This window comes from Pseudophryne corroboree, chromosome 6 (genome assembly GCF_028390025.1).
Source record: "Pseudophryne corroboree isolate aPseCor3 chromosome 6, aPseCor3.hap2, whole genome shotgun sequence".
Lineage (NCBI taxonomy): Eukaryota > Metazoa > Chordata > Amphibia > Anura > Myobatrachidae > Pseudophryne > Pseudophryne corroboree.
This window is the reverse complement of record NC_086449.1, coordinates 363,426,947-363,447,461: the sequence shown is the minus strand read 5'-3', so window position 1 is coordinate 363,447,461 and position 20,515 is coordinate 363,426,947. Positions and strand designations below refer to the sequence as shown.

Below are 20,515 nucleotides of genomic sequence, written 5' to 3'. Positions count from 1 at the left end.
AGGACTTCAGTGACAATGAGTTTGAGGTAATGGAGGAGAGCTTGCAGGTGATAAGATTGTGATCTGAGAGAGGGTAAGGAGTATTAGTGAATTCAGACACTTAATGGATACTTAATCATATAGGCTGGCTAATCCATTTCTCCCAGATGTAAGCCGGGAAACTAAATCATAGTGAGTTTAAACTAAAGGAAATTAAATTTCTAATATTACGTGAACTATTTACTAAGTGATGATATTTACTCTTTACTTTTACTTTCTGCATCAGGTCATTTTGGTGACCATGTATCACTGTGTCCTTTCTCTCTCACGCAGGTATATCCCAGAAGGCTTACAGTGCTCCTGTGGTCCAGACTGGTACACTGTTGGTACTAAGTATCGCAGTGAATATTACACATGGTTCATATTCATCTTCTGCTTTATTATACCCTTGAGCCTGATCTGCTTCTCATATGCCCAGTTACTGGGGGCCCTGCGGGCGGTGAGTGCAGCACTAACTAGTATATTATAAATAACCTATAGTTTCTATATGAGTTTGCTATATATTCATAAACATATGTTATTCTGCACAGACATTATTTATGTCATTTGTTTTCATTCTGTCCAGTGAAAATATATCATAGCAACATAACCATATCTGTATTAAGGAGTTGTACAGATTTTCTGTAATACAAAAAAAACAAAACAAAAAACTAAACACTAAGGCTGGATACACACTATGCAATTATCAGTTGAATTTTATGTTATTGTTCCGGTAACTGTATAGTGTGTAAATTGTGTATGCAGGAATGTTAGCTGATAAATGACTTCATGTGCTCCTGCAACGGTCAAATGGAGAGATTTCATGTTCTGCTTAACACTTCGTATCCTTGACTTCACGGCTCCAGTAAAGACAGTGCACACAGCTTAAAATCGTTCAGTGTGTACAGGGTCAGGGACGGATTATGCCTTCGGGGGGCCCAGAGCACTTAAGACTTACCTCCCAACTTTTGAGCTTGCTGGGTTGAGACACTTGCACGGAAAAAGGGGCGTGACCTCGGGTGTGAGGGGTGTGACAACAGTCGAGTGGGTGTGTCCGCACGCAGAGTACCCATTTTTCCGTTGTTTTGGGGCTTGCCCCACGCTCCCTGAGCAGCTGGGCAGCCCCCGGCTCACTCCCCGCACTGAAGAGATGCTGTGCTATTCAGAGATCACTGGCTGCTTTGCAGAGCAGCGGGTGATCAATGCCTCCCCCAACTGCCCCGCCCGCCCGCGGGACAATGCTTCTCGCAGGAGGGACAGCGGGACAGTGTCCGAAAAGCGGGAAGGTATGCTTAAGACAGGGAGGCCCTCCAACCCTTTGCCAGTATCTAGCACACATTGCAGTGCCAGATGAGAGTCGCTCCGCCCTGTTCGGGGGCGTGGCCTAACAGTGGAATGCATGGGCATGCCCCTTATGCTAATTACGGGGAACTAATTTTTTTCCATTGATTTGGCTCCGCCCCCCCCCCCCCAGCCAGGGGCAAATCTAGATGGGGGTATGATCAGTGTGATCACTCCCCCCCTATCCCTTACCCCTGCATAGGCAGATGGGGTTGCTGCTGCACCATCACAAAGCAGCGTGTGCTGGCTGGAGAACAATACTGCTGCTGCTGGCATGACGGGTAAGGGGGAGAGGATTCAACTGTGATTGAATACTCCCCATAGTGGAATTTAGTTAAAGCTGGAAATTAAAAATACAATGCGGCGTGGCTCACAAAACACAGTCTTTGCTCACTCAACAGAAAATCATGGCCCCTGCCCCCTCTGCCCTCTCCCCCCCCCCCCCCCCCCCCCCCGGTTCCTACATCTCTGGGCGCAGGGTTTTCCCATAGCCGGGGGTTTTGCTATTCAATTAAAGGACAGAAAATGAGACATTTCTATAGAAATCACTGCGTCTTTTTCTCACACCTCCAGAGCAAATCTCAATTTTCCTAAAATCTTTATCTTTAGGAGAAATCGCCGGTACTTGGTCTGGCACCCCGGAGGCCCCTTCCCCCTCCAATTTTATGTAAGACAAAATATAAACATACAATACACATTACAAAATGCTCATGCTGATGGGTTTAAAAAGTCCAACATGTAAGAGGTAAAAGTTCTACTTGGAGGCCATTATGGGCTTAAGTCCAGCAGTAGAAATTGTTACCGATAGTGTAATGAATGGGTGTAGTCCTTTTTAGCGATGGTCCAGGGCTGCTGGGCATCCAAAGCAATTTGCAGGGAATCCCAACCGGATTTAAAAGCTGAAAACAAATATTTGCGCGTGCTATCCTATTATTGTCCAAGCAAAGCCATCCAAATGTAGTCTGCTGGTTCAGGTCACCTGACACGTTTCGCTGCTCTTGGCAGCTTTTTCAAAGGTGTTTATATTTTGACTTATATAAAATTTGCATATTACACTACAATTTTTTTTTTTTTTTTTTATTTTATCATGAATTTGAAGCGCTGTATATTCTATCTTCACGTTTAAAAAGAAGAAAAACCGCGCTGTTACTGGGATTTTTTGTGTTTGAGCAGCCCTGAGCAAAAAAGGATACTGACAATGTGTTTGAGGACAAGGCGCTTGTAACAATGTGTAATGTGTATTGCAACAAATAATTGTTGCAATACTGCAGTGCAATACCTGTAATTTAAAATAAGAATTTACTTACCGATAATTCTATTTCTCATAGTCCGTAGTGGATGCTGGGGACTCCGAAAGGACCATGGGGAATAGCGGCTCCGCAGGAGACTGGGCACAAAAGTAAAAAGCTTTAGGACTACCTGGTGTGCACTGGCTCCTCCCCCTATGACCCTCCTCCAAGCCTCAGTTAGGATACTGTGCCCGGACGAGCGTACACAATAAGGAAGGATCTTGAATCCCGGGTAAGACTCCTACCAGCCACACCAATCACACCGTACAACTTGTGATCTGAACCCAGTTAACAGCATGATAACAGAAGGAGCCTCTGAAAAGATGGCTCACAACAACAAAAAACCCGATTTTTGTAACAATAACTATGTACAAGTAATGCAGACAATCCGCACTTGGGATGGGCGCCCAGCATCCACTACGGACTATGAGAAATAGAATTATCGGTAAGTAAATTCTTATTTTCTCTAACGTCCTAGTGGATGCTGGGGACTCCGAAAGGACCATGGGGATTATACCAAAGCTCCCAAACGGGCGGGAGAGTGCGGATGACTCTGCAGCACCGAATGAGAGAACTCCAGGTCCTCCTCAGCCAGGGTATCAAATTTGTAGAATTTAGCAAACGTGTTTGCCCCTGACCAAGTAGCAGCTCGGCAAAGTTGTAAAGCCGAGACCCCTCGGGCAGCCGCCCAAGATGAGCCCACTTTCCGTGTGGAATGGGCTTTTACAGATTTTGGCTGTGGCAGGCCTGCCACAGAATGTGCAAGCTGAATTGTACTACAAATCCAACGAGCAATCGTCTGCTTAGAAGCAGGAGCACCCAGCTTGTTGGGTGCATACAGGATAAACAGCGAGTCAGATTTTCTGACTCCAGCCGTCCTGGAAACATATATTTTCAGGGCCCTGACTACGTCCAGCAACTTGGAATCCTCCAAATCCCTAGTAGCCTCAGGCACCACAATAGGCTGGTTTAAGTGAAATGCTGAAACCACCTTAGGGAGAAATTGAGGACGAGTCCTCAATTCTGCCCTGTCCGTATGAAAAATTAGGTAAGGGCTTTTATAGGATAAAGCCGCCAATTCTGAAACACGCCTGGCTGAAGCCAGGGCTAACAGCATTACCACTTTCCATGTGAGATATTTTAAGTCCACAGTGGTGAGTGGTTCAAACCAATGTGATTTTAGGAATCCCAAAACTACATTGAGATCCCAAGGTGCCACTGGAGGCACAAAAGGAGGCTGTATATGCAGTACTCCCTTGACAAACGTCTGAACTTCAGGAACAGAAGCTAGTTCTTTTTGGAAGAATATTGACAGGGCCGAAATTTGAACCTTAATGGACCCTAATTTTAGGCCCATAGACAGTCCTGTTTGCAGGAAATGCAGGAATCGACCCAGTTGAAATTCCTCTGTAGGGGCCTTCCTGGCCTCGCACCAGGCAACATATTTTCGCCAAATACGGTGATAATGTTGTACGGTCACATCCTTCCTGGCTTTGATCAGGGTAGGGATGACTTCATCCGGAATGCCTTTTTCCTTCAGGATCCGGCGTTCAACCGCCATGCCGTCAAACGCAGCCGCGGTAAGTCTTGGAACAGACATGGTCCCTGCTGGAGCAGGTCCTTTCTTAGAGGTAGAGGCCACGGGTCTTCCGTGAGCATCTCTTCCAGTTTTTTGTTGAGGCGGGACGCCATCATGTCCACCTTTGGTTTTTCCCAACGGTTCACAATCATGTGGAAGACTTCTGGGTGAAGTCCCCACTCCCCCGGGTGAAGATCGTGTCTGCTGAGGAAGTCTGCTTCCCAGTTGTCCACTCCCGGAATGAACACTGCTGACAGTGCTATCACATGATTTTCCGCCCAGCGAAGAATCCTTGCCACTTCCTTCATTGCCCTCCTGCTTCTTGTGCCGCCCTGTCTGTTTACATGGGCGACTGCCGTGATGTTGTCCGACTGGATCAACACCGGCTGACCCTGAAGCAGAGGTCTTGCCTGACTTAGGGCATTGTAAATGGCCCTGAGTTCCAGGATATTTATGTGAAGTGACGTTTCCATGCTTGACCACAAGCCCTGGAAATTTCTTCCCTGTGTGACTGCTCCCCAGCCCCTTAGGCTGGCATCCGTGGTCACCAGGACCCAATCCTGAATGCCGAATCTGCGGCCCTCTAGGAGATGAGCACTCTGTAACCACCACAGGAGAGACACCCTTGTCCTTGGAGACAGGGTTATCCGCTGATGCATTTGAAGATGCGATCCGGACCATTTGTCCAGCAGATCCCACTGAAAAGTTCTTGCGTGGAATCTGCCGAATGGAATCGCTTCGTAAGAAGCCACTATCTTTCCCAGGACCCTTGTGCATTGATGTACTGACACTTGGCCTGGTCTTAGGAGGTTCCTGACTAGGTCGGATAACTCCCTGGCTTTCTCTTCCGGGAGAAACACCTTTTTCTGTACTGTGTCCAGAATCATTCCTAGGAACAGCAGACGTGTCGTCGGAATCAGCTGTGATTTTGGAATATTTAGAATCCATCCGTGCTGTCGTAGTACTACTTGAGATAGTGCTACTCCGACCTCTAACTGTTCTCTGGACCTTGCCCTTATCAGGAGATCGTCCAAGTAAGGGATAATTAAGACGCCTTTTCTTCGAAGAAGAATCATCATTTCGGCCATTACCTTGGTAAAGACCCGGGGTGCCGTGGACAATCCAAACGGCAGCGTCTGAAACTGATAGTGACAGTTCTGTACCACAAACCTGAGGTACCCTTGGTGAGAAGGGCAAATTGGGACATGGAGGTAAGCATCCTTGATGTCCAGAGACACCATATAGTCCCCTTCTTCCAGGTTCGCTATCACTGCTCTGAGTGACTCCATCTTGAACTTGAACCTTTTTATGTAAGTGTTCAAGGATTTCAGATTTAAAATGGGTCTCACCGAGCCGTCCGGCTTCGGTACCACAAACAGCGTGGAATAATACCCCTTTCCCTGTTGTAGGAGGGGTACCTTGATTATCACTTGCTGGGAATACAGCTTGTGAATGGCTTCCAATACCGCCTCCCTGTCGGGGGGAGACGTTGGTAAAGCAGACTTCAGGAACCGGCGAGGGGGAGACGTCTCAAATTCCAATTTGTACCCCTGAGATACTACCTGCAGGATCCAGGGGTCCACTTGCGAGTGAGCCCACTGCGCGCTGAAATTCTTGAGACGGGCCCCCACCGTGCCTGAGTCCGCTTGTAAGGCCCCAGCGTCATGCTGAGGACTTGGCAGAAGCGGGGGAGGGCTTCTGTTCGTGGGAAGAGGCTGTCTGCTGCAGTCTTTTTCCCCTTCCTCTGCCCCGGGGCAGATATGAGTGGCCTTTTGCCCGCTTGCCCTTATGGGCAAAGGACTGAGTCTTGAAAGACGGTATCTTTTTCTGCTGTGAGGTGACTTGGGGTAAAAAGGTGGATTTCCCAGCCGTTGCCGTGGCCACCAGGTCCGATAGACCGACCCCAAATAACTCCTCCCCTTTATATGGCAATACTTCCATATGCCGTTTGGAATCCGCATCACCTGACCACTGTCGCGTCCATAACCCTCTTCTGGCAGAAATGGACATCGCACTTACTCTTGATGCCAGAGTGCAAATATCCCTCTGTGCATCACGCATATATAGAAATGCATCCTTTAAATGCTCTATAGTCAATAATATATTGTCCCTGTCCAGGGTATCAATATTTTCAGTCAGGGAATCCGACCAAGCCACCCCAGCACTGCACATCCAGGCTGAGGCGATTGCTGGTCGCAGTATAATACCAGTATGTGTGTATATACTTTTTAGGATATTTTCCAGCTTTCTATCAGCTGGTTCCTTGAGGGCGGCCGTATCAGGAGACGGTAACGCCACTTGTTTTGATAAGCGTGTGAGCGCCTTATCCACTCTAGGGGGTGTTTCCCAACGCGCCCTAACCTCTGGCGGGAAAGGGTATAATGCCAATAATTTTTTAGAAATTAGCAGTTTTTTATCGGGGGAAACCCACGCTTCATCACACACTTCATTTAATTCATCTGATTCAGGAAAAACTACGGGTAGTTTTTTCACACCCCACATAATACCCTTCTTTGTGGTACTTGTAGTATCAGAAATGTTCAAAACCTCCTTCATTGCCGTGATCATGTAACGTGTGGCCCTACTGGAAAATACGTTTGTTTCCTCACTGTCGACACTGGAGTCAGTGTCCGTGTCAGTGTCTGTATCGACCTGAGGTAACGGGCGTTTTATAGCCCCTGACGGTGTTTGAGACGCCTGTACAGGTATTAACTGATTTGCCGGCTGTCTCATGTCGTCAACAGTCTTTTGTAAAGTGCCGACACTATCACGTAATTCTTTCCATAAGACCATCCAGTCAGGTGTCGACTCCCTAGGGGGTGAGATCACTAACACAGGCAATTGCTCCGCCTCCACACCATTTTCCTCCTCATACATGTCGACACAGCGTACCGACACACAGCACACACACAGGGAATGCTCTGATAGAGGACAGGACCCCACTAGCCCTTTGGGGAGACAGAGGGAGAGTTTGCCAGCACACACCAGAGCGCTATATATATATATATATATATAGGGATAACCTTATATAAGTGTTTTTCCCTAATATAGCTGCTGTATATATTAATATGCCAATTTAGTGCCCCCCCTCTCTTGTTTTACCCTGTTTCTGTAGTGCAGGACTGCAGGGGAGAGTCAGGGAGCCTTCCTCCAACGGAGCTGTGAGGAAAAAATGGCGCCAGTGTGCTGAGGAGATAGGCTCCGCCCCCTTCTCGGCGGCCTTTCTCCCGCTTTTTAATGGAAAAATTGGCAGGGGTTAAATGCATCCATATAGCCCAGGAGCTATATGTGATGTATTTTTTGCCAAAAAAAGGTTTTTTATTGCGTCTCAGGGCGCCCCCCCCAGCGCCCTGCACCCTCAGTGACCGGAGTGTGAAGTGTGCTGAGAGCAATGGCGCACAGCTGCGGTGCTGTGCGCTACCTTATTGAAGACAGGACGTCTTCTGCCGCCGATTTTCCGGACCTCTTCACTCTTCTGGCTCTGTAAGGGGGCCGGCGGCGCGGCTCCGGGACCCATCCATGGCTGGGCCTGTGATCGTCCCTCTGGAGCTAATGTCCAGTAGCCTAAGAAGCCCAATCCACTCTGCACGCAGGTGAGTTCGCTTCTTCTCCCCTTAGTCCCTCGGTGCAGTGAGCCTGTTGCCAGCAGGTCTCACTGAAAATAAAAAACCTACTTTAAACTTTTACACTAAGCAGCTCAGGAGAGCCCCTTAGCCTGCACCCGTCTCGTTCGGGCACAAAAATCTAACTGAGGCTTGGAGGAGGGTCATAGGGGGAGGAGCCAGTGCACACCAGGTAGTCCTAAAGCTTTTTACTTTTGTGCCCAGTCTCCTGCGGAGCCGCTATTCCCCATGGTCCTTTCGGAGTCCCCAGCATCCACTAGGACGTTAGAGAAAAAGGATTAGTAAATGTTTACAGCCCTTTTTGTGTTTTATTTCCCGGTCCTGCCGGATTTCTGTATTGCCGGCTCTTAGTCCCGTTAATGTCTCTGTGCGGGATGGCAAAAACCCTATCTATCCCTATACTACCCACCTTGTACTTGGCAGTGGTGGGACGGGATCTTCACTCCTGGCGGCTGGCTGTTATTTCTCGGAGCAGGACCGGGAAATAAAACACAAAAAGGGCTGTAAACATTTACTAATCCTTTTTAAATTACAGGTATTGCACTGCAGTATTGCAACAATTATTTGTTGCAATACACATTACATATTCTGTCTTCACGACAACATTATAAATGTCTACATAGTGAGCACTGACAGTCTGGCTACACACTATTCGTTGTTGGGTGAGGTCAGACCATCTAACATACAAAATGCATAACTCTTTAACTTCACTTACATTTTATAGGACTTACCTGCAGTGAATTAAAGATGGGTGTTTTGTTTGTTTTTATAATTCATTCATTTTGAATGGTCAGCCAAATAGGAATAAACAGAAAAAAAGGCAACAAGAGCTCAATACAAACCATATTTTAAATACAGTAGCTAGTAAAATGAAAACATCAACAGTCTGGTGGTTAATGGAAGGGAGAGGGAGGAGGGGCACGAAACAGTAACAGAAGAGTAAAGACGGGAGTTTTTAATTATTGAAAAATTCAGTGCTGGTAAATGCAAAAAATGAAGTAAGAAGTTTCATAGTAAAATATTATGTAATTTGTATATTAGGCCATGTCTGAGTGTCTGTTAGATTTATTTTCCTGTAATACAAAAAATTCCCAAACCTATGTAATAGTGAGAGTGCTGATGTGGCAGCTGTATATTTAGATTTAGGTTTAGCATTGAAAACATGTGGCTCGTTGGTCTAGGGGTATGATTCTCGCTTAGGGTGCGAGAGGTCCCGGGTTCAAATCCCGGACGAGCCCTGTGTATTTTGTATGAAATTGTTATTTTATCTAATCAGTCCCAGAATAAATGATTGATTTGCAAATGCAGAAATCTGTTTCAGTTCATGACATAATATTACTAACAAGTGACTGAGTCATTTATGAGTCTATCAATTTACTATAGTCACACTTCCTCTGGATCAATACAATTTGGCAATTCATTTATGATTCCTGAGAATTCTGGTTCTTTGTCATTGCACATTGTCCTGCTCACCTGCATTTGCCTGTTCACCTATATGGCATACTTGCCTACTTTTGAAAAAAAATTTCATGGAGAGTGTGAAAGTAACACCTATCAGTGCGGACGTGTACTGCTACATCTAAGAGGCGTGTCATAAGGGGCTATGGGTCATTAGGTCGACCACACTTAGGTCAACAGTCATTAGGTTGACCACTGTTGGTCGACATGCAATAGGTCGACATGGTCATTAGGTCGACAGGAACAAGGTCGACATGGAAAAAGGTTTTAAACTTTTTTTGGTGTCGTTTTCTTTGTAAAGTGACGGGGAACCCCAATTAGTACACCGTGTCCCCTCGCATGCTTCGGGCAAGGTTCCTCGCTCTGCTACCGCTGCGCTTGGCACAGGTTACTATTCCCAATCATAGTCCATGTGGATCGTCTGAAAAAGTAAAAAAAAAAAACACAGGAAAAACACATATCGACCTTTTTCCACGTCGACCTAGTGACCATGTCGACCTATTGCATGTCGACCAATAGTGGTCAACCTAATAACCGTATCCCTCATAAACATGACTTACATCCAAATGTAAATGAGCTTCAAAGTTAGTAACATCTACTTGTTAAAGAAAAGACACTGATATTTAGCAAGATTTGTTTGTGTATTGTGTGTTGCAAGAGGTTCCATATACTGTAAGTGGCCACAAGTAACATTATTTAAAATGCATGTAGCCATAGGGATCATTGTGCCTTATAACCAATGCAGGGAAATGGCACTGATGAGCCCATTTGTTTGTATTTATCTCTGATTCCCCCCCCCAAGAATATAATAGCTACATAATGGGGATAAGGTGCAATCAGGGAGATTGCTGGTCTATTCAGGGAGTCAGGGAGATTGCTGCTATTTCAGGGAGTCCCTTGCAGAACGAGGGAGGGTAGGCAACTATGCTGGTGTGGGAATTAAAATATGCAATGTTGGTAGCCATGAGGTGCCAGCGTTCTGAACATTGTTTACAGCACTTTGCATTATTGTTTTCAATTGAATTGATCCCGTGTGGTTTATTAATGGTTCAGTTTCAAGGGTCTTTTATTTTAATTTTATTTTTTTTAATCCATACCATGTGACTATGGGATTTATATATGAAGTTAAGAAAAATCCTTTCTTTGGTGTTTTCAGTGAAGAAAGGACATTTCTTTTGAAATTCTTTATTTTTGTATGGTCAAACATAGTGGTTAAGCAATACACTGAAGAAAAGGACAAACGGTCAAAAAAAAAACAACGTCCAACAGAAACCATATTTTGTTTAGAATGAAGAACAAGAACAGTCAAAAAGAAACATTGGTAATAAAGTATCAAATGCAGGGGGGGGAGGGGGGGAAGAGGGATAGAGAAGGGGGGGGTGGGGGGAAAGGGGGAACCATGGTGCAATCAGATATCAGTAGGTACATTGAGAACTAGTAGACGAGAAGAGATGGAGAAGAAGTAGTAGTTGCCGCCCATGGGTCTACGGGCGGAGTCAAGAAGAGGAGGGAGGGGGCGGTGATCTACGCTCTGCAAGAAGCCAGGGAGCCCATACCTGCTCAAAAGCGTGACCCCGATCATGGAGGTAATATGTAATCCTCTCCATTGATGCAATATGCCAGATTTTGGCTTTAAGGGAAGGGAGAGAAGGGGGAGAAGGATTTTTCCAATTGAGAGCAATCATCGATTTCGCCGCAGTTAGAATGTGCGTGGTCAATTTTTTTGAGAATTTGTCAAGAACCAGAGGAGGATAACACAGCAAGAAGATCCAGGGATCTTTCAGCACGGGAGAGTCCAGAAGGGAGTTCAGGAGGGAATGGACTAGGTTCCAGAAGGGAACAATGATTAGGCAGGTCCACCATATATGAAACATAGTGCCTCTACATCCACAATTCCTCCAACAGTTTGGGGAGGAAGACAGGAAAAATGTATTGAGTTTATCAGGGGTATAGTACCAACGATAATAGATCTTGTATGCCGTCTCTTTGAAGGCAGTTGCAATAGAGCTCCTAGCTATCCCCAGTCTCATGTCGTCCTCTGGGGGGGATTAAAGATCATGCTCCCAAGCGAGTTCGTTGGACCTGGAAGAGGGAAGGTTAATCTAGTAGGAGGGAATAAAGTTGGGATATTAAGCCTTTGGAGAGTTAGGAGTTTATACATATATTTTCAAAGGGGATGAGGTCACGGAGTAAGGCAGAAGAGGGCAAGATACATAAAAAGTGACGAATTTGTAGAAATTGGAAGGGATTAAGTGTATGTGAAGGGGTCTTCTGTTGGAGATCAGATAGGGATAACCATTGGCCCTGATCGGCAAAATCAACCCGGTATTTAAAGTCCAGGAGTGTCCATACACGGAACCTCGTAATCGAGAATCCAGGAGGAAACAGAGGATTCTGCCAAATAGGGGTCAAGGGTGAGGGAGTGGAGGTAAGATTCATCTTCAGAGCGTGGGAGTCCCAAATTTTAAGATTACATTTAATAGTGGGGTGTTGTTTGGACATTGGGCGCCGGGAAGTGGAGGATAAGCCCCACAAGTGAGTCAGGTCTGGAAGGTTAACATAGGCTGATTCAATATCCAACCAGGAGACAGAACCAGGGGGAGCGTAAGAGGTGACAATATGAGAGAAATGAGAGGCCAGATAATAGAGTTTGATATCGGGGAGACCCCTACCACCACCGGAGGTCGATCTTTTCAGAGTGTTGGCAGTAATACGGGGGGGCGGGCTGTGATTCCATATAAAACGAACAAGGGCTTTCTGGATGTTACATAAAGAAGGAAGCAGGGACAGCCACAGGAAGCGTCTGAAAAAGATAGAGCCATTTGGGGACTATATTCATTTTAACCGCTATAATCCTACCCAGCCACGAAATGAACAGACTATTCCAGGACGTTAAATCAGTTTAAGTTTTGGTGAGGAGAGTTGTAAAATTTTCATGAAAGAGGGAGTCGTAGCGGGAGGTCAAATAAATCCCCAAATATTTGATCTTTGTAGGCTGCCATCTAAAGTTGAAGGTGGCGCAAAGGGATTCAGCTTCCCGTGGGGGTACATGGAGCAGCATAGCCTCTGATTTAGAGTAATTGATTTTGTAGCCCGAAATAAGGGCCACGCGTATTCCATGTATACCCTGATGAGATCTAATTTGGGAGGCAAGCGGGTCAATAATAAGGGCAAATATTAATGGGGATAGGGGGCATCCCTGACGTGTACCATTAGAGATGTGGACCGGGGCAGACAGGACGCCGTTGATTAAGACCGTAGCGGAGGGGGCGTAGTATAGTGCCAGGACACCAGTGTGAAAGACACCAGACAGGCCATAGGCCTCCAGAGCGGCTTTCAGGAACCTCCAGGAGAACCGATCGAAAGCTTTTTCAGCATCCAAGGAGAGCATGATAGTAGGCGACCCCCTGGAGTTCGAGATATGGATAAGATCGATAGCACGCTTGGTGTTGTCCCTCACCTGATGGCCCGGGATAAACCCCACTTGGTCATACTGAACGAGAGAAGGGAGATATGGGTTTAGGCGGTTGGCCAAGATTTTAGCAAATATTTTTAAGTCCAAGTTCAGGAGGGAGATAGGTCGATAGCTAGCACAGTTAAGGGCATCCTTGCCTTCCTTAGGGATCACCACAATTCTGGCCTCTAACATCTCAGGAGGAAAAGAGTCGCCATAGATAATCTTATAAACAGGAACTGTAGGTGGGGGGAGAGAATGTCGGAATTTTTTTTATAGTACAAAGCCGTAAACCCATCCGGGCCAGGAGACTTGCCAATTTTTTGCGCGAATATAATCTGGCCAATTTCTTTCACCGAAATCTCACTGTTAAGATGATCCATGGCATCATGAGGAAGTTTAGGCAAACTAATAGCAGAGAGAAAGTGAGAGATCAGGTCAAAGTGGGACGGGGAAGACGGAGCAGTCGGAGGGGATGGTAGATTGTACAAGCCATCATAGTAGGATTGGAAGGCGGCCCTAATGGCAACAGGATCCTGGACTAAATGATTGCAGGGGTCCCTAATAGAGATAATATTTGTTTTGGCCCTAGCGGATCGGAGTCGTGCCACCAGGATTTTGTCTGCTTTATCCTCCTTCTCATAGAAAGACTGGCGAAGCCATTTAAGACGTTTGGCCACTCGGCTGGAGAGAAGGAGGTCAAGTTCCATTTTAACTTTACGGAGTTTAGACAAAATAGTCTGGTCAGAAGACGCCTTATGCTGAGCTTCAAGGGTATGAAGTTTAATAAAAAGTTTGTTAAACTGAGTAAGAGACTGTTTTTTGGCCTTAGAGGCCAGGCTAGTGACGTGTCCCCGGAGAACTGCCTTATGTGCTAACCAAAGAGTGGATCTAGAAATGTCTGGGGAGTCAGTCAAGGCAAAGAACCCGGAAAGCTTGTCTTGAAGATGAGACCGAATCTCCGGGTTGTGGAGCCGGGAGTCATTAAGACACCATGTCATGGACGAGGGCGAGAGAGTAGGTGTTATGCACACCAGTGCCTGCAGGAAAGTACTGGTGTCAGGGCTGTTATGCACTCTAGTGCCTGCAGGAATGTACTGGTGTTTGAACTGTTATGCAAAACAAATGGACTCACAGACAGACTAGGGAATATGACATAACGTACACAGAAGGTGGTAGGGTAACAAAATACACACAACGTGAACAGAGAAGCCCAGAGGCTAAGGAACTGGGTATCTCCCTTGTATTAGAACTGCTCAGATGTGAAAAGCAAGATGTTGTGTTTTAATACATAGAAAACCCGAAATGCTGTTGCTAAGGGCAACAGCAAAACCCTAAAGGGTTACCAACGGGTGTGGCAGTAAACTCCTTGGTCAGAGATGGAATGATAGACACAAGGAGATTCTCCACAATCCTAATTCTCACTTGCAGTGCACAGGTTCGGTTTACTGCCACTAAACTGACCCCTGACACCTAGCACAGTGAGACAGGATTAGACAGGCAAGTCTTAGAATACAGCCGCAAACTTGCTAAGTTCACAGAGTAGTAACAGAACCCCAGCAAGCTAAACGACTGACTCCAGTCTTACTGCTAGGTCTGGATTGGCAGAGTGTAATACCAAATCCCCAGGCCTATTTGCAGTAAGCAACAAACAAATACAAAGCTACACAGTACTGGCTAACTTTCAGAAACTGACTAACCAACAAAGATTCAGCAGCATCTGCTTACCCTGAAAAGAGGCCTTATAAAGCAGGTGCTGTCCACGCCCCACTCAGACCTCACAGACTGTGAGCACAAAAACCAGCACCGGATCCCCTGCCATGCACAGAGCCTATAACCACTGCACAGCAAAAGACCCGAACCGGAGTATCAGCTGCGCTCAGGTTACTCCGCTAGCACTTGTCTCCCGGTTGCCATGACGACGTGGCAGCACAGGGCAGGAGACCCTAACAGTACCCCCCCTCTGACGAGGGGTCAAAGAACCCCTACCACCGGGTTTATCGGGGAACTGCGAGAAGAAAGAGCGTATCAGTCTGGGGGCATGAAGATCACAACTGCGCACCCACGACCGCTCCTCCGGGCCATACCCCTTCCAGTGCACCAAAAATGACAGCCGACCCCGAACCACCTTGGAGTCAAGAATCCTTTCAACAACAAACTCCCTCTGGCCACGTATCAGAAGAGGGGAAGGTCTTCCACTGGAAGAAGGATTACTAATCGCCCGTTTTAAAAGGGAACAATGAAATGTTTTATTGATACCCAAAGAACGGGGCAGATCTAACTGAAATGCCACCGGATTGATAACCCTGGTGATCTTATAAGGGCCGATGAACCGGGGGCCTAACTTATGAGATGGCTGTCTCAACTTCAAATTCTTGGTAGACAACCAGACGAAGTCTCCTAATTTGAAGCTGCAGGGTCTTTTCCGCTTATCAAAAACCCTTTTGGTCACTAATGACACAGACACAAGGGCTTTCTTCACTTTCCGCTAAATACCTCTAAGGACCGAAACCACAGAGGAACCACCAGGCGTGGAGTCCAGGGGGTCAAAAGAATTGGCCTTAGGATGATGCCCATACACACAAAGGAAGGGAGAGATCCCTGTAGCAGAGTGAGCCGCGTTGTTATAGGCAAACTCCGCCATGGACAGATGAGCAACCCAGTCAGTCTGACACTTGGAGACATAACACCTGAGGAACTGCTCCAAGGACTGGTTCACCCTTTCAGTCTGCCCATTAGACTGCGGATGGTAGCCCGACGACAAGCTGACAGAAATCTGGAGATCGGAACAAAATGCCCTCCAGAATTTGGCCACAAACTGGGATCCGCGGTCAGAGACCACATCAAGTGGCAACCCGTGGAGACGCACAACATGCAGCATAAATAATTCAGACAAGCGTCTGGCCGATGGCAGCCCAACCAGTGGAACGAAGTGCGCCATCTTCGAAAACCTGTCAACGACAACCCAGATGGCTGTCATCCCCGAGGATTTGGGCAAGTCCACCACAAAATCCATTGAAATGTGGGTCCATGGCTTAGATGGGATAGAGAGTGGATGTAGTGGGCCAACAGGAACCCCTCTAGGAGTCTTATTTCGGGCACAGATGTCACATGCCCGAACCCACTGATCCACATCCTTAGCCACCGAGGGCCACCACACCGCCCTAGATAGCAACTCCCGAGTTCTGGCAATACCCGGGTGACCTGCAGACTTCTTGGCATGGAATTCCAGGAACACTCGCTGTCTTAACCTAGGAGGCACAAACAAAAGACCTACCGGAAGGTCTGGAGGAGCCTGCTCCTGTGCTCTAAGGACTAATGATAAGAGGTCCTGGGTAATGCCCACTTTAATACATGATGGGGAAACAATGGGCAACGGCTCCTCGGTGGTCTCCTGGATTGGAGCAAAACTCCGCGAGAGCGCATCAGCCTTGATGTTTTTTGACCCAGGGCGATATGTTATCAAAAAATTAAAGCGAGCAAAAAACAAAGCCCATCGTGCCTGCCTGGCATTGAGACGCTTCGCTGACTCTAAATATGCCAGATTCTTATGGTCAGTGAGAATTGAGACCACAAACTTAGCCCCCTCAAGCCAGTGTCTCCACTCCTCGAGTGCATCCTTAATAGCCAACAATTCCCGGTTACCCACGTCATAATTCATCTCGGCAGGCGAAAATTTACGGGAAAAGTAAGCACAGGGATGAAGGCGATTATCTGACACTCCCATCTGAGAAAGCACTGCCCCAATACCCATCTCAGAGGCATCCACCTCCACCACAAAAGGACGCTCTGGATCTGGGTGTCGCAGCACCTTGGCCGAAACAAATGCCCTTTTGAGACGGGCAAAAGCCGCTTTAGCCTCACAAGACCAGTGAGCAACATCCGCCCCTTTCTTAGTGAGTGCCACCAAGGGCGCCACTATAGACGAAAATCCAGCGATAAATCGTCTATAAAAATTCGCAAAGCCCAGGAAACGCTGAAGCGCCTTCAAACTAGTGGGCTGCACCCAATCCAGGACTGCCTGTACCTTGGAACCCTCCATTTGGAAACCTTCTGGGGAGATAATATATCCTAGAAATGCGATTTGCTGAACTTCAAATTCGCACTTCTCCAGCTTCGCCCCAAGCCGGTGGTCTCTGAGTTTCTGGAGGACTAAGCGTACATGCTTCCGATGTTCCTCCAGGGAATGGGAGAAGATTAGGATGTCATCTAAGTATACAACTAAGAATCTATCCAAATATTCCCTGAGCACATCATTCATGAAATCCTGGAAGACTGCCGGGGCATTACAGAGCCCAAAAGGCATCACCAAATATTCATAATGCCCCGAGTGGGTATTAAAGGCAGTCTTCCATTCATCCCCCTCTCTTATTCGGATTAGATTGTACGCACCGCGTAGGTCAATCTTAGAAAAAATGGTGGCAGTACGAAGCTGGTCAAACAAGACCGAAATGAGAGGCAGTGGGTATGAGTTTTTAATCGTGATACGGTTCAATTCCCTGAAGTCGATGCAGGGTCACAACGAACCGTCCTTTTTACCCACGAAGAAGAACCCCGACCCAACTGGAGACTGTGAAGGTCTGATAAATCCCTTAGCCAAGTTCTCCTGAATGTACTCTGCCATAGCCTGAGTCTCAGGACGTGACAGGGAGTACAACCTGCTCTTGGGAAGCTTAGCATTTGGCAACAAATCAATGGCACAGTCATAGGAGCGATGGGGAGGTAGTACCTCTGCAACTTTTTTGGAGAACACGTCCGCAAAATCTGCATAACACCCTGGCAATCCTGGCAAACTTAGCTGCGAGAACCTGACTGGAAGGCTCAAGCAACTCCTGAAACAATCAGTACTCCAACTAAGAATCTCCCCAGAGACCCAGTCAAATTGAGGATTGTGGGCCCTTAACCAGGGTAACCCCAACACCAATGGGGCAAAAGTACAGACAGTCACATAAAAGGACAATTTTTCAGAGTGTGTGGCTCCAATAAACAAAGAAATCTGGCTAGTGCAAGAGGTAATTTTACCTTGGGATAATGGTTCCCCGTTTAACCCACAAATCTCAATTTCCGATGCCAAGGGTACTAAGGGAACAGAGTGTTTCAGGGCGAATTGGCGGTCCATAAAAACCCCGTCGGCCCCACTGTCCACAAAGGCCTCAGTCTTGACAGTTTGACCGAGGATCTTCAAAGTCACCGGAATGATAAAAGTCTTCTTGGGAAATTCTGACTTCTGGCCTGACAGGATATTTCCCATCACCCTCAGGCCCTGAAGTTTTCCGGCTTTTCTGGGCATGATACTACCACATGACCTTTATTCCCACAGTACAAACACAACCCCTGCTGTCTCCTCCGCATCTTCTCACGCGAGGAGAGGCGGGTAGCCCCAATCTGCATAGGCTCCTCGGAAAATTCCTCAGAGTCTGAGGTTCCCTTGGGAAGGAAGGAAATCTCAGTCTCCCTTTCAAGCCTACGCTCTCTCAGCCGTCTATCCACCCGGATGGATAACTGCATGAGCTGATCCAAGCTATCAGGCAAGGGATGTTGTACCAGTTGGTCCTTTATCTGGTTAGAAAGACCTCTTCGGTACTGGTGTCTCAGGGCTGGGTCATTCCACCTGGTATCATGGGCCAACCTCCGAAACTCCGTACAGTAAACCTCAACTGGCCTTCGCCCTTGCTTAAGGATCGAAATCTGAGCCTCGGCTGAGGCCGTCTTGTCAGGGTCATCATACAACATGCCCAGTGCCGTAAAAAAAGCATCAACACTTTTAAGCGACGGACAGTCAGGCTGCAACCCATATGCCCAGACCTGTGGGTCTCCTTGTAGCAAGGAAATCACTATGCCCACCCGCTGAATCTCCGACCCAGAAGACTGAGGCCTAAGCCGGAAGTATAGCTTGCAGCTCTCCTTGAAACAAAAGAACTGCGAGCGATCTCCAGAAAAACGATCCGGGAGATTTACTTTCGGCTCCTTAACCCCTGCAGGTGCTGCTGCTGCGGGAGCTCCGCCAGCAGCCTGGGAGGTGTGCATTTTAATGGACAAATCATTACATTTTTGAGTCAGGACCTGCACCTGATCAACCACCTGTTGCAACGTATTTTGAGGGGTATGCTCCATATTCCCACAAAATTTCAACAGGAGTATTGGGCTGCTGAATATGTTATGCACACCAGTGCCTGCAGGAAAGTACTGGTGTCAGGGCTGTTATGCACTCCAGTGCCTGCAGGAATGTACTGGTGTTTGAACTGTTATGCAAAACAAATGGACTCACAGACAGACTAGGGAATATGACATAACGTACACAGAAGGTGGTAGGGTAACAAAATACACACAACGTGAACAGAGAAGCCCAGAGGCTAAGGAACTGGGTATCTCCCTTGTATTAGAACTGCTCAGATGTGAAAAGCAAGATGTTGTGTTTTAATACATAGAAAACCCGAAATGCTGTTGCTAAGGGCAACAGCAAAACCCTAAAGGGTTACCAACGGGTGTGGCAGTAAACTCCTTGGTCAGAGATGGAATGATAGACACAAGGAGATTCTCCACAATCCTAATTCTCACTTGCAGTGCACAGGTTCGGTTTACTGCCACTAAACTGACCCCTGACACCTAGCACAGTGAGACAGGATTAGACAGGCAAGTCTTAGAATACAGCCGCAAACTTGCTAAGTTCACAGAGTAGTAACAGAACCCCAGCAAGCTAAACGACTGACTCCAGTCTTACTGCTAGGTCTGGATTGGCAGAGTGTAATACCAAATCCCCAGGCCTATTTGCAGTAAGCAACAAACAAATACAAAGCTACACAGTACTGGCTAACTTTCAGAAACTGACTAACCAACAAAGATTCAGCAGCATCTGCTTACCCTGAAAAGAGGCCTTATAAAGCAGGTGCTGTCCACGCCCCACTCAGACCTCACAGACTGTGAGCACAAAAACCAGCACCGGATCCCCTGCCATGCACAGAGCCTATAACCACTGCACAGCAAAAGACCCAAACCGGAGTATCAGCTGCGCTCAGGTTACTCCGCTAGCACTTGTCTCCCGGTTGCCATGACGACGTGGCAGCACAGGGCAGGAGACCCTAACAGTAGGCTGGAGAGGTCACAAGATATAGGGGCATAGTCAGACCAGATGAGTGGAAAAATATGGGCGGAATGGAGATTCAAGGCAAATTCGTGGCTGAGCAGGATCATATCAATGCGAGAGTAGGAATTATGGGGTGAAGAATAAAAAGTGTAGTCACGCGCAGAGGGGTCTTTTATCCTCCAAGAGTCGTAGAGGAGCTGGGACTTCATGAGACGGAGGAGGGCCCTAGAGCGGAGAGAGTCTGACGAGGAGGCAGAGGGCAGAGATGGAGAGCGGTCCAAGGCAGGGTTTAAAACGGAGTTAAAATTCCCTGCGAGTATGAGTTCTCCCTGGCGGATTTGAGTAAGGAGGGTATCCAATTTGGCAAAAGAAAACTCCTGATGTTGGTTAGGGACGTATATGTTGGCTAGGGTGCATATTTTGTTGTTAAGTTTCCCCACTAAAATAAGGAACCGACCCCCCTTGTCGACTTGGGAATCAATAAGCTCAAAAGTGAGGTGGCGGGCAATCAGGATTGCGACTCCCCGTTTTTTGGCCGTATGGTCACACGCATAGAAAGAGTCAGGGTATGGGTTACAGTGCAGTGTAGGATGGGACTTATGTAAGAAATTAGTCTCCTGGAGAAAGACCAAATCGCCCTTATGGAGCCTAAGAGACGCAAAGAGCTTT

General features: G+C 47.1%; 1 protein-coding gene and 1 non-coding gene across 2 annotated transcripts in view; both read left to right on the top strand.

The window, feature by feature from the left end:
• Positions 1-20,515, top strand: part of OPN1SW (opsin 1, short wave sensitive) — a 73,830-nt gene that overhangs the window by 30,846 nt on the left and 22,469 nt on the right. Inside the window, exon 3 of the mRNA XM_063926678.1 lies at positions 313-478. Coding sequence (XP_063782748.1) covers positions 313-478 — 166 coding nt within the window. The remainder of the gene's footprint in view (positions 1-312; positions 479-20,515) is intronic.
• TRNAP-AGG (transfer RNA proline (anticodon AGG)) lies at positions 9,017-9,088 on the top strand. The gene has a single exon. It is a non-coding gene; the product is annotated as a tRNA-Pro (tRNA).